General features: G+C 41.6%; 1 protein-coding gene across 2 annotated transcripts; it reads right to left on the bottom strand.

Annotated features, from left to right (window-relative positions):
• Positions 1-1024: 1024 nt before the first annotated feature.
• LOC139296038 (UTP--glucose-1-phosphate uridylyltransferase-like) lies at positions 1025-13145 on the bottom strand. 2 transcript variants are annotated; one of them, XM_070918308.1, is made up of 10 exons: positions 12987-13145; positions 9868-9983; positions 8962-9069; positions 4198-4383; positions 3970-4103; positions 3409-3706; positions 3116-3313; positions 2469-2711; positions 1982-2086; positions 1025-1460 (listed from the first exon to the last, which is right to left on the bottom strand). In XM_070918308.1, exons 2-10 carry the CDS (start codon positions 9964-9966, stop codon positions 1353-1355), a joined length of 1479 nt encoding a protein of 492 aa, XP_070774409.1. In that variant the 5' UTR covers positions 9967-9983; positions 12987-13145; the 3' UTR covers positions 1025-1352. The 2 variants fall into 2 exon arrangements, with proteins under 2 accessions (XP_070774409.1, XP_070774400.1); XM_070918299.1 differs by lacking the exon at positions 12987-13145 and adding an exon at positions 10780-10886.
• Positions 13146-14078: the final 933 nt, after the last annotated feature.

Genomic DNA, 14078 nt, shown 5'->3' with positions numbered 1-14078 from the left:
TAGTTGCTATCTAATGAAGAAAATATCAATTTGAATGAACTGACATTATTTTATTTATTTATGATAGTTATTCAGCTCCACATAGTTCAATAAAGCAGCAGCTGAATCTCTTTATGATGAAGAAGAAAAACAAACTGCTAAATGTAGCTAGCTTAGCATGAAGGTAACTAGCTTGGTGGATCGACTTCTTTGACTAGTAAACTTCATGTGATTTGGTGATAAAGCTACCTTTAAATCATGCACTTTAAATCATGTAGAAGTTATGGACTGAATCATATTTTAATAGTTCAAATGGATCAGAAAAAAAACATTTTGTTGGTAGATACTGCAGTAATTTTAGAGAGGAATACTGCACTTTGTACTACAAAGTCTGACAGCCTTAATTACTTTACAGATTAAGATGAAGATAACATACGGAGAATCATTGTAAAAAATAGAGTGAATAAAATTTGAGCTTAAACAATTAGTTATTCGATTAGTTGATTATCAAAGAATTAATGTTTTGATAATTGATTAATTGTTGAATTCATCTTTCATGCAAAGATGCCTGAAACATTTCACGGTTTCAGCTTCACTTTCAATGAAGGACTTTTACTAGTATTTATCGTTTGGTATTAGTACTTTTACTTGCGTCTCTATATAAAATACAGGAAAATATTTGGAAAATGAGGATTTATAAAAGTCTGACATTTACTGCCATCCTTCAATACTTTAAACATTACATGGAAGTTGGCGTTATGACTAGTTTCTGACCTGTAAATCGCATCAACGTCAAGTTCTAATTACAACCAGGAAACTTCCTGGAAGCTCAGATATACCTGGAAGTGCCTGAAAACGCCATCAAATATGTTGTTCAAGGTAATGAAACCTAAATCTAGGCTCCCAAAGTGACATCTCTGAGACTTTGGGGTTTGAGTTGTCTGACACGAGCGCTCGCAAACATCCATCCAATGAAGTGGACGCGAGACAAGAGTCTACAGTATCTGCCTGTACTTTACCTAAAAACCACACGACACTCATTGACCCATATTGCACTTCTTTAATAGACAGCAGAAGAAGACTGCGACCGCAGTCGGCTCAGACTCCGCAGCGATTGTTTGCAGTAACAGCTAGTTTCTTCCTGAAAAGCTTCATGACGAGCCGAACGTCCGCAGAGTGCATCAGGAAGCAGGAGGAGGAGGAGGAGGAGGTTGACCTTCGACCCTTTCAGGCTGCCTTCACATTGAAATTACAGGATGAAGACGGACAAAAACAAGCTGTGTGTGATAGTTCATCAGTGAAGAGAAGAAAAACAATCTCTCTCTGAGTCTCTTCAGCGTGCAAATGGCTTCGTTTGTTTTTCCCAGAAGGCCTCAGTGGTCGAGGATCCGCAGGTTTCCTGACACGATCTTGTTCTCCAGCATCGCTCCGGCGGGAATATCGATCCGGTCACCGTGGTTTGCTATGATGATGACGGTTCCCTGGAGGAAGACAGAAAGGTTGATTAAACATGAAGACATTCTGTCGTCACGTCTCCTCAAGCATTCACACCAACAACCTCAGAGGGGTTAACTGTTGGCACTGAAGTATTCAGACCCTTCAGTCAAAGTACTAATACCACCCCGGGGATCAATCAAGTATTTCTGATTCTGATTCTAAAAACACCCTGTCGCAAGTCCTGCATTTAAAATGTTACTTAAGTACAAGTATCTAAGTATATCTAGAGATATACTGTGTATTACTACTCAGGAATGAATGTTTTCTGTTCAGAACCGTATTCAAACGTTGATCTCCAGCCGTCCGGATATCTTCCAAAGTTACAGTCGCGGATGGATGAAAGAAATAACTTTAGAACCGAATCAAAAGATGTATTTTTACAGATTTTCCACTGAAACCACATCAGGACGGGATCTTTTAATGTCCAGACTGACCTTTAATGAAAGACCTTTTTGACCGCTTTAATGAAAGAGGTCAGAGGTCAGAGGTCAGAAATGATGTTTACCTTCACACAGACGTTCTTTCCGAAGGTGACGTCTCCCGACACAGTGAGGTGGTCCAGCTCCAACATGTCCGGGATGCTCTCAAACCTGCACAGAAACTCCTGAACCTGCACAACAAACACAGCTCACTCTTATTGATTAGACTGTTGTTGTTTCCTGAGCTGCTCTGATCTCTTCAGTGGCAGTAAATTATAAATGTAGGAATATTGAAGTCCTTTTATCTCCAGATATGGAGGTAAATCATGGAAATATTGATCTTATCATGAGAAAACAAACTCCTGTTCTCTGACGTGATAAAAAGATCTTGTCTCCATGTAACCATATTAGTTTCCTCGTGATAAAACGACAAGAAAAGAATTCCATTATCGTGAAAAAGTAACGAGACAATGAACTCATCATCGTCCAGACAACAAGGTAATTATCAGGTAAGGCGACAGGATGACTTTGTTCTGTAAAGATAAAGCTGCTCTCGGCGTATTTTCTGCTGACCTTGGTGAAGGAGCTGCCCAGCTTGACGTGCGGCGTGGTGGGAAACTCCCTCTTCTTGCTCATGGTGAGCGAGCCGGCGTCCAGGCTGTAGAGGTTCGACATCACCAGCAGCAGGTCGGACGACGTCTTCACCGGCAGGAAGCGGCTGCGGGGGACGTTCACGCCCATGGCGTTGTTGAAGCTCTTGATGGCGGCGCCCACGGCCGTCTCCAGCTGGATGACGTTCAAACCGCCGTCCAACGTCTGCAGAGACATTCGGGGGCTCGGTTAGAGTAGGAAACCGCAGCTTCGGGTGATTCTTCCTATTGTTGGTGCAACTTTTTAGACTTCACATGCCATCTTACAACCTGTCCATCTCTCATCACTAAACATCAGAGGCTCCAAACAACTTTAAATACATTATGTACAACATCGATATATAGCACTAATGGAAGATTTCTGACAAATAAAACAAACTGCATGAGACGGTCTTTTCAAGGATGTGATGATGGAGAATCTTTCCATATAAATAGGATTAAACACCAGCGCAGACCCTCACAGATTAGACCTGTTCAGGCTGGAGTTGTTGCTGAGACGCTCGTGTGAACAACCTAAAGGCCTCTCGGCTGTAAAGACCTGAGTGACTTCAGGAGGACAGTGTCCGTCACCTTCGGGTTGACGATGATCTCCAGGTCCATGTTGTTCTTGTCGTGCAGCCTCTTGATGGCGGGCAGAGAGATCCACAGGTTGTTGGTGTTGAAGATCTTGAACTTGGTGACGGACTTGAACTCGTCGACGTGGGCCTTCGGTACCTGCGCGATCTCCAGCAGCCTCAGGTGGTCCTCGTACTGGATCAGCGTGCCGCCCTGCAGAGAGGAAACAGGAAGCACAGAGAGGCTGCAGAGACCTCGTCACGTCCGAGACGAACGAAAGCCCGAACGTCACGGCGATCTGCTCTGACCTTGACGTCGGCTCGGGTCTTGTCGGTGACCTCCATGATGAACTCGCAGCGTTTGTCAGCCGGCTGGCTCATCAGGTGGTGGAGGATGTGGAGGTCGACGGTGGCGCCCAGGTTGTCGATGTTGGACACAAAGATGTACTCCTTCCCCTCAGCGAGGAGTTTGTCCAGCAGCCCGCAGTTGGAGATGCTGGCGTAGACGTCTCCGTGACCCGGCGGGTACCAGGCCTCCGAATTCTCACCGCTCATCCCCATGTTTTTGGCTATCGGCAGCAGAGACTCCTTGTTGATCCTCGGATACCTGAGAGGGGGAGAACTGGTCACTGATCAACAGCCACAAATCATCAGCTGCACGAGGGACCCTGTTTCAACAACACCATGAACCCATTTATATATAAATATATGTATGTTCAGATATCTCTGTCATGTCCTCTGTACATTAAATATAAACAGATCGAAGTCAGATGTTTAGTTCTCGAGGCCTCTCTGTGCTGGAAATACAAATATTGTTGAATAAAGACGACTGGTTGTGGTTTTGACCAGTCCTCACTGAGTGTGCTGTACCTGCTCTGGTTGAAGGTGTGGATGTTGACGCGGTGGTGTTTGTATTTCTGCAGGATCTTCTTTGTGTCGTCGTCGGTGTTGAAGGAGTTCATGAGGACGAGCGGCACGTCGGCGTTAAAGGTTTTGTTCAGATGCTGAAAAACGACGACAGAGAAACACAAGAGTTCAGTTCAATCTGACCCTCAGGAGGTCCAGAGCGGCTCGTTGTGCCGTTTCGTGCGTCTCCACCTCGATCTGCTGGACGGTCAGGTCCAGGAAGGTGTTCTCGTTGCGGACGCTGATCAGACTCTTGGGGCCCTTACAGCCCATGCTGGTTCCCAGACCGCCGTTCAGTTTGACCACAGCCAGCTTGTTGAGGCTGGCAGTGATGTTGTCAGGGAGACCCTTCGTCTTGATCTTTTCGTAGGGCTGGATCTGAGCAGACAGCAGAGACACATTTAGAGGGACAGTTGAGACTGGACTGTATGGACTGCATAGAGTAGATTTAAAATGATCGGTGCTGCAGCTCTTCAGAACTGGTCTCTTAATTTACAAAGCGTCTGTACCAGAAGAGACAAAGACAGCACGGGGAACTAAAAAGAAGTGATTTACTTTAACTTTAGTAAAGCCATCGTCGGTGTGAGAGAAGAAGAGCTTTTAAAAAGACTCCGATGCACTCGTCTCCTGCCTGCAAAACAAATGTGCCCTTATAAAGAAAGAGTAAATGTTTAACAGCGTGACTCTGCAGGGAAACACACTGTCAGACGGAGAGCAAACAAACAGCTGAGGCTCTTCTGCAACAGAACAACCTGCTTTTACTTAACGCAGCACAGAGGACACAGACCGTGAGATGCGGTAACTGTACATCTGGGAAAAGACAGATCCAAGACTTCCTTTAAAAGTGACGTCATCTGCAACTAAAATATGAAGCATGAAGCCAACAATGACTCCGTGTCCTTTCTGCTCAGGATGGACTGAAAGGTGCAAACAGACGCTAAATAAAAAGAAAAGAAACAGGAAGCCAACGACAGACGGACAGCTGGAGATGTGAAAAAGTCTCAGAACATTTAAATGTTTTTTAGGCGGGGTGGACAAAATAATAGAAACACCTGTCAGTATAACACAATACAAATTCAACAGCAGCACAAACTGCAGCCTGCAGCGGGACAGACAGCCCTCCGACCTTTAAAACCTCACCAGCAACACATGACAGCAGAAAGGGCACGAGTATTTATGGACACTGCATGTGTGTGTGTGTGTGTGTACTACTGCAGTACTTTGAATCAGCTTGTATAGTAGCCATCCAGCTACCACAACAACAGTGTTTGTAGCACATCATAATACTTTATCATGATTTCTGTGTCAGCAGTGGTGGAAGAAGTACTCAGATCTTTTTACTAAGTGGACGTAGTAATACCACAGTGTAGAAATAAGTAAAAGTACCAAAGTATTAGCATAAAAATATATTTAAAGTACCAAAAGTAAAAGTACTCACTATGCAGAGAATATATATAAATCGGAATAATATATATTATATTATTGGATTCTAATTCTTGATGCACGAATGTGTTCTTTGATTACTTTATATACTTTATATACTGCTGGGTAACTTATGTGATCAATAAAGTTTTATCTGATCTTAAGCTCTAAAATGACATCATCGTTTGTTAGTTGGTTATATTTTGTGAAGTAACTAAAGTTATCAAATAAATGTAGTGAAGTAAAAAGTACAGTATTTCTCTCTGACATGTGGCGGAGTAGAAGTATAAATAGCAGAAAATGGAAAGTACAAGTACCTCAAAATTGTACTAAAGTACAGTGCTTGAGTACTCCATCACTGTGTATAATAGATATTTTAGACATATGTGTTGAGAACCTGCCTGACTTCATCAAGCTGCTGAACTCTGTCGGCCTTGACTTCACTGAGCTGCATGAACTGTCAGCAAACAGCAGGTTTATCAGCCGCCACTCAAACTGATCAATAATCACTGCGTCCACTGCAGCTGGAGGACGGCAGCAGGTCAGGGTCAATACTCAGACCTCAGCCCCGAAGCTCACAAATCAAATTCAAACCAGTTCTGAGAGTGAGAGAGAAAGAGTGAGGCCTTTTCAGGCGTCACCCGTCTGTTAAAGAGACGGTTATTTCGTCATTTAGCAGTTGGGACTGGGCGGGTAACTGTGAGGGGCTGAGGGGCTGAGGAGGGTTGGAGGGGTGGATGTGAGGACAGGCGGGTGCCCAGCAGAGTCCATAGTCCCACAGGAGACGAATGTCATCGTCTGCCCGACCTCACCGCCCTAAAACCAGACTTTCGAATGCTGCGGCGGTCAGACTATTCTTAGTCCTAACCTTCACTGTGCCCGGGTATTTTAGGAGCACTGGGGGTTGGACAGTGTGTGTGTGTGTGTGTGTGTGTGTGTGTGTGAAATGTCACTGATAAATCGCTGGCTTTACTCTGAATGTTCCCCGTCCTCAGATCTGGTTTCGTTAGCTTGTCTCTGAAGCATGAAGCTCGTCTCATTCTGTGGTAGCTGAGCACACAACATGTTGTGTGCTCGTCACATGATGTTTCAAATCAACCCAGCTGTCTACACAGGTGCTTAACTACACTGGTTGTGTCTTGCAGGTGACCTACACTCAATACTGTGCCTGAACGCATCATGTGCGGACAGACGGAGGACTGAAGCTGCTCTTCGGTGTGAGAAACACAGCGATTGTCCTGCAGTCCTCTCCCGTAGAGCGCTGCAGTTTGCTGCACCCTGAAGTTAGCGTCGCCCTGGTTCCCTCCACTAAAAGACAATCGGATCGACTGTAGAAAATAAACTCTGTGGCAAAACAAAAGTTTATGATACTGACACGTTTTGTTCAGCGAGATAATCTTCACTGATGAACACCACTTTTATGATTTTTGCATAAATGAAATTGCCAGAAGAGCTAACGTTAGGCTATAACGTGACTTCTACGTCACCACCACTGAGCTTCACTTTGAAGAGAATATAGACAGATAGATATAGATATATAGACAGATAGATGTAGATATATAGACAGATAGATATAGATATATATACAGATAGATGTAGATATATAGACAGATAGATATAGATATATATAGACAGATAGATGTAGATATATAGACAGATAGATGTAGATATATAGACAGATAGATATAGATATATAGACAGATAGATATAGATATATATACAGATAGATGTAGATATATAGACAGATAGATGTAGATATATAGACAGACAGATGTAGATATATAGACAGATAGATATAGATATATAGACAGATAGATGTAGATATATAGACAGATAGATATAGATATATATACAGATAGATGTAGATATATAGACAGATAGATGTAGATATATAGACAGACAGATGTAGATATATAGACAGATAGATATAGATATATATAGACAGATAGATGTAGATATATAGACAGATAGATGTAGATATATAGACAGATAGATATAGATATATATAGACAGATAGATGTAGATATATAGACAGACAGATATAGATATATAGACAGATAGATGTAGATATATAGACAGATAGATATAGATATATATAGACAGATAGATGTAGATATATAGACAGATAGATGTAGATATATAGACAGACAGATGTAGATATATAGACAGATAGATATAGATATATAGACAGACAGATGTAGATATATAGACAGATAGATATAGATATATAGACAGATAGATGTAGATATATAGACAGATAGATATAGATATATAGACAGATAGATGTAGATATATAGACAGATAGATATAGATATATAGACAGATAGATGTAGATATATAGACAGATAGATGTAGATATACAGACAGATAGATATAGATATATAGACAGATAGATGTAGATATATAGACAGATAGATGTAGATGTAGATATATAGACAGATAGATGTAGATATATAGACAGATAGATATAGATATATAGACAGATAGATGTAGATATATAGACAGATAGATGTAGAGTATAAACACAAAGAGGCTGTAAAGGAGGACTGGTGAGTAGATGACTTTCTGTGTTCGGAGTGAAGACGTTAATGTCCGTGACAACCTCTTATGTCTCATTTAGCCGCTTGTTAGCAACCGCCTTTTTTAAGACACATAAAAGCTTCAAAATTCACGAGTGGGGGGGGGGTATCTACTGACGTGTCGTAGAACAAAACGTGTGAATCTCCTCAGCTTGTGTTCACCACAGACTTTGTTTTCAGGCATCTAAACAAAAACCCGCTGACTTCCAGACGAGGGAACAGGAAGTGTAAAACTGCTGACTCGTGTCTGGGTTTTAGGACTCTATTCGAACAACATTAGAAGTTACCTGGATGTAACTCCAGTTCTATGAGTGTGTGTGAAGCCCACCATTGCTCTGTATAACAAACTGAATGACAGAATGTAAACACAGTAACTGGGGGGGGGGACACCAAATATGAAGACAAATATGAAGACAAATATTAAGGTTTTTGGTCGTGAGTGAGAGTAGATGAAACACCAGAACAAAATTCTTTAGCTTTATATTTGAGTATATTTGAATTCATGCATATCCCTAACCTTGAACGCATCACGGTTCAAATTAAGACTTTGCACGAAGCCTGAATACATTACGTTACACACGTTACAGGAGAAATGTTCAACTGTAAATCAAAACCTACGCCGTAATTATCGTAATATCATTAACCCCTTGTGTCGACTATGAATCCAGCTTAATGCACAGCAGCTAAAGACTGGAAGCAGCTCCATCAGAAGAGCTCAAACCTGGCAACCCCGCTGTAAGAGACTTCTGAGTCGAGTCTGTTCGTGTTTGTTTGTTTGGTCGGCTGTTTAACTCCGATCTTCTGTGCAGTCAGTTAACACTTTGCTGCTCTGCCGTCTGAGCTGGGCCTCAGCGTGAACACTGACCTTAGATTACAGCGCAGAGCATTGCAACATGAAACCCTGACGTCTGGTAAACAGTGTGACCGGTGGTATCTGGTGGTATCTGGTGCTCACCGAGTCCTCCGGCGGCCGGTTGATCTTGGCCCAGTCGACTGAGGGACCTTTGACCTGCAGGAATCTGTGGAAGAGCTTCTTGAAGCCATCGAAATCTTTTCTGGAGATCTGAAACAGAACAAACCAAGCGTCACGTTCTGCTGTCAGAGAAACGATCACACCAAACTTCAGAGATCGAGAACGAAAGTCAGCTGTGACGAACGTCTGCAGAATCAGTATTTCAGCATATCTGAGTGTTTTGTTGTCGTTTTGTTTACAGCAGATAAACTTCAGAGTATTGTTTATTAATGTACACTGTACTGATTAAATGAACCAACAAATAAATATCCTCCATGTTTATCAGCAGACATACAAATTACTTAATAAGAGACAAAGAACTAATGACAATGGAGGGTGATGAAGTACCAAAAACATTTGGGCTGTAGACTGAAGTCTGAAGTTACTTTTTCTTACCGTCAACAAATCCCATAAAAATACCAAAACCAACAACTTGTCGGTCCGTCTCTCAGTCCTGTCTCACTTCCTGTCTGTGGCTCTCAGCTCTCAGCCCATTGGTTCCTGCTGAAGACGTCAATCTTTAAAAAGATTGGTTGCAGGACCTCAGGGTTGTTAACCTCATGTTCCACCAGCAGTCTTTGTGCTGTGTGATAAGACGACCTAATGGACTCTCTGCATGCAATACTTTACAAATATTTGTACTATATGTGCAACAGAAACATTAAACCATGACACTTGTCACCTTGTGCACCACCAAAACTACAATCTGTGGTTCACAAATCCGAATGTAATGTTTTTTTAATGCTGCTGAATATAGCTGAGACCACATCAGCGGGGGCGTGGCAGATGTAGATGTAGATGTTTCTAGACTCTCTGAGGAGGTTTTGGAGGCGTTTGGTGGTTTCTCACCTCTACCTCGGTCTTGTTGGCCGTGTTGAGCAGCGCCTCCAGCTCGCGGTGCATCGACTCCTCGTGCTGCTGACGGAGCTTCTCCTGGAACTCTGTCATCGCTCCTCTGGTCAGATCTGCAAACACACACGTCTTCATTTTCATTTCACTTCTCGTTAGAGACCAAACCCTGAGAGGGATTTACCAAAGTTTGTTCATCTGCATGTTTGAAGTCACCGACGGCTGCAAAACAAAGAGCTCTGCACTTAACTTAAACTCTGAACACTGACCGTGTTTCACACAAAACGGCACAGTTTAACATCGATCAATACATACAAAGTAAAAAGAAGCTAAACTGGGGCATCAGTTTCTCTGGGTTTAACGAGGATCCTGATTGGATGATATCTGATGTGTTTTTAAAGCCATTTTCAATCCTCAAAAACACCAAATTCAAAAGAGAAAACAGGGTTGTTTTTTTACATTTTTTGAACAATAAAGTGGCCACATTTTAATGTCAGAAATATTGACAGATGTAGTCTAAAAATATGAGTTGACCTTGAACAACCTGAATCAGTTGAAGCAAACTGTCCAGTTGAAGTTTTAAACTGTGTGATTTCAATAACAACACATAGTGAAATCTTTGTATCTCTAAAATCTCAATCTGCCGCCATGCGCTGTTTTTCATTGTGCAATTTAGAAATTTTAAACTGAAATTACACAAACAGTTACTGTCATAATAAAGTACGGTGGAAAATAAAAGAACAAGAAAACACAACCTTCCTTCAGTTTTTGAGGACGGACGTTTTTTCAAATATTTTATGACAAACTTTTCTAAAACCAAACCAAGTCAGACCGACTATCAGTGGAAAGCAGAAAATGACTCATTAACATCTGGGAATCACACAGTAAGAACAAGTCTGGATATAAACTTACCAGCTACAGTTAGAGACATTTTACTGCTTACAAACAAGGAACACTCGTGATACGATCTGTGGAGAGGAAGCGGCTTTCGGTGGCAGACGTGTCGGCTCACAGTGAGTCCGTGTGTTCGTTAAAACGTTGAAAATGTTAAAAATGGTCCCAAGAAATAAACCAAAGTCAGCAGCTGTCAGAGAACAACAGACGTCCTCCTCATCCTCAGCTCAGAGGAAGCTCACAGATCTGCAGCTCCGACCCTGAACTCAACACAAGGCCTGCCCACAGCCACACACACACCAATCACACACCGCCAGGGTGTGATTGGTGTGTGTGTGTGTGTGTGTCACGTCACACACGTGAGTGCTTTAAATAGTTAGTTTGGGTTTTTACATCCAGAGACACAATTAAGAAACCAATCAGTGCCGAAACTCTTTGTATATGTAGGTTGATCAATTAGTCGACGGACGGACAATTTGATTTATTATTTGAACGTTTTTATTGAAGAAAAACACCAAATATTCTGTTCCAGCTTTTCAACTGTGATGATTTACTTTTCTCTATTTCACATCATTATAAACTGAACATCTTTGAGTTTTGGACTTTCGGTCGGACAAAACTAAATATCTGAAGACGTCACTTTGGTTTCTGAGAACTTGCGACGGGCAACTGTTTGACATTTATTAGACTAAATAACTGACTGATTAATCGATACTGAATAAAGCGTAGCAGCAGCTCTAAAAACACCACAATCTAACATTTTATTTCATGTAGCTCTGATGCAAAATTGTACCAATCATTATCTGCTTTTGTCCATGCAAGTCGACCGTTACTGCTTTATAAAGTCTAGGGTGTGACACAGTGGTTGCCATGGTAACCAGTAAAAAAAAAACCTCACTTCCTGGCGTGGCATTAAGGGCCGAGTATCACACCCTGAAGATGTTTAGCGGTAGCAACAGACAGTCAGTCTGCTTCACAGTCACTGAACAGTTCATGATTTCTATCTAAATTTTGCCGCTTTACTTTGGAAAACTTTGGCCTCTTGAAGAAACACGATAATAATGACATCGCCGGATTAGGGAAGTTACTCAGGGGTCATCTAATCCAACTATCTTTCATTAAAAAATAGCTTCTCTACGAGGGAAATTAAGTAATAATGTGTGTGTAAACATTTATGATGCCATAAAATGACTACTGCACTTAAGTATATAGTTGTCTCTGGGTTACCAGACAAACTGTAAGAAAACATTTTCCTCTCGTGCTCTGCTGTTAGTGTGTGTGTGTACGTTTGAGATGAGTACATTTACACATAGTGGGGGGAGGGGGCGTCTATTTCTTATTTACTTCTGATGATTCTCAGGAAAGCCTTAAAGATGTGCCTTGAAATATCTTTGTGTTTTTCCAGATAAATAACAGTGATTTCACTTCAATATGTTGTAAACTGAATATTATTACTCTTCACGTTGGATCATTTTGAAGTTTATGTTGCTGAAACTGATTTGTGTTCAGGTCAGTCTCTGTTACCTTCACGGTCCATGTGTGAAGGACAAGCCAACACTTATTCTGAATCTTTGAAAATGCATTTCCAGTTATCAGAGTGAGGTCAGGGAGAAACGCACCGCTGCAGACTGCATCAGGATTATATAGTTCACTTCTCCAGATCCAGCTCATGTCTTCCTGGCTTGTTTCATAGGAATACTTTTTAATTTGATTTTACTAGTTTTTTTAAATTATTTTACATATTCTATTTTTAGCTCATTTTTTAAAAATCTTTTATTATATTTAACATCGCCTTGGTTTTCATTGATATCTTGTCTTATTGCCTTCTTATGTCTCACATTCAGCACTATGAAATGTCTCGTTGTTCTGTGACAAACCTGTTCTTCGTTCTCCTCTTGTGGTTCTACCTGCAGACCTCTGTCCTGTAAAGCACTCTGTAACCTTGTTTACAGGGTAAGTGATATTATATAAAGTTATTTTATTTATTGTTAGAATGTGTGCAACTTTAGATATCAGTGTGTGATATTCCCATGCAATGTTTCATTCATCTTAATATGTTTTATTTTTAATTTGTGTTTTTCTGTGAGATGATTTACTTATTGGCATGTCTCTGCAAGACACACACACACACACACACTCACACACACACACACACACACACACACTCACACACACACACACACAGGGCAGAAGCAGCCTGTCTGTCTGGCGAAGCTGTCACCCACCTGAACACCGTCAAAGTACCGGGAGAGCCTCAAAAACACAGCCGAGGACAACACGGACCGCACGGGCAACCTCAGACCGGGACAGACTACCGCTCCGAGCCGGTGGACTCGCTTTTAGAACAACAGAGTCGAGTTAAACGGTTTGAAGTCGCAGCGGCGGCTTCGTCCTCCCGCCGCTAGCTTCGGTAGCTAACACATAGCCTAGCTTGATGGCTGCAGCGCGAGCCCACCGCCGACAGCCAGTGACGTAGCTGTACCAGGGTCAAAGAAGAACGGTAATTGGTCGACGCTGCCCGTCAATCAGAGAGTGCTGACAACATGTCCCGCCCACCCAGGAGGGTATATTTTTAGCACGTCAATATTTTTCATTTCATTTTTAGTTTTACAACTTATCTTTATTTATCTTTTTTGTTAAAAAGTATAATTTGCATTTATTTTACCCAAAATTGTTCCTTTCAGCAGGCTGCAGGGGCCTGTATTTTTGGGTCCCTGGAGGTCTGGAGCCCCCGGCAGTTCCACACTTTTACTGTATAAAAAAACTCCCTAATCAATAGTACTGACTGAGTCCATAAACTTACACTGATATTGTAGTGGATACAGTAACCTGTTACTGTCTAGTGTTCCAAATGAGAGAAACATTGATTATAAAATGGACGGAGCTCTGAGCTCCTGAGATTAGGAATAAATAACGGAATAAATGATTGATTAATTGACTAAAGATCACACACAAACTTTCTCTTCCATTTATGTTTACTTTAGATCAATGCTGCCCCCATGTGGTTAAAGTGATTCACTGCAAAACGCTGGAGGGCTAATAGAGATCCTGACGTACAGGTGGATTTATTGGATCTTTTAAAAACCCTCAAATAAAAGAAAAGTCTCATCATATATACTGAGGTTTGTACTGGTAGAGTTTTATACATGGAGTCTATGATCACCTGAGACTGATGATGATTAAGAGGGAGTTTATAATGGATTTCACATCTCTTGTTAGAAGAGTACCGACTGCTGAAACTCTCCTTTTGTTTTTAAAAGCTTTAAAACAAGTTGCTCCAGGATCAAAACTACTAAAAGGAGAAGTATTCATTTAAA

Source organism: Enoplosus armatus, chromosome 2 (assembly GCF_043641665.1).
Source record: "Enoplosus armatus isolate fEnoArm2 chromosome 2, fEnoArm2.hap1, whole genome shotgun sequence".
Classification (NCBI taxonomy): Eukaryota; Metazoa; Chordata; class Actinopteri; order Centrarchiformes; family Enoplosidae; genus Enoplosus; species Enoplosus armatus.
Note: the sequence above shows the minus strand (reverse complement) of the source record. Positions and strands in the feature narration are given on the sequence as shown.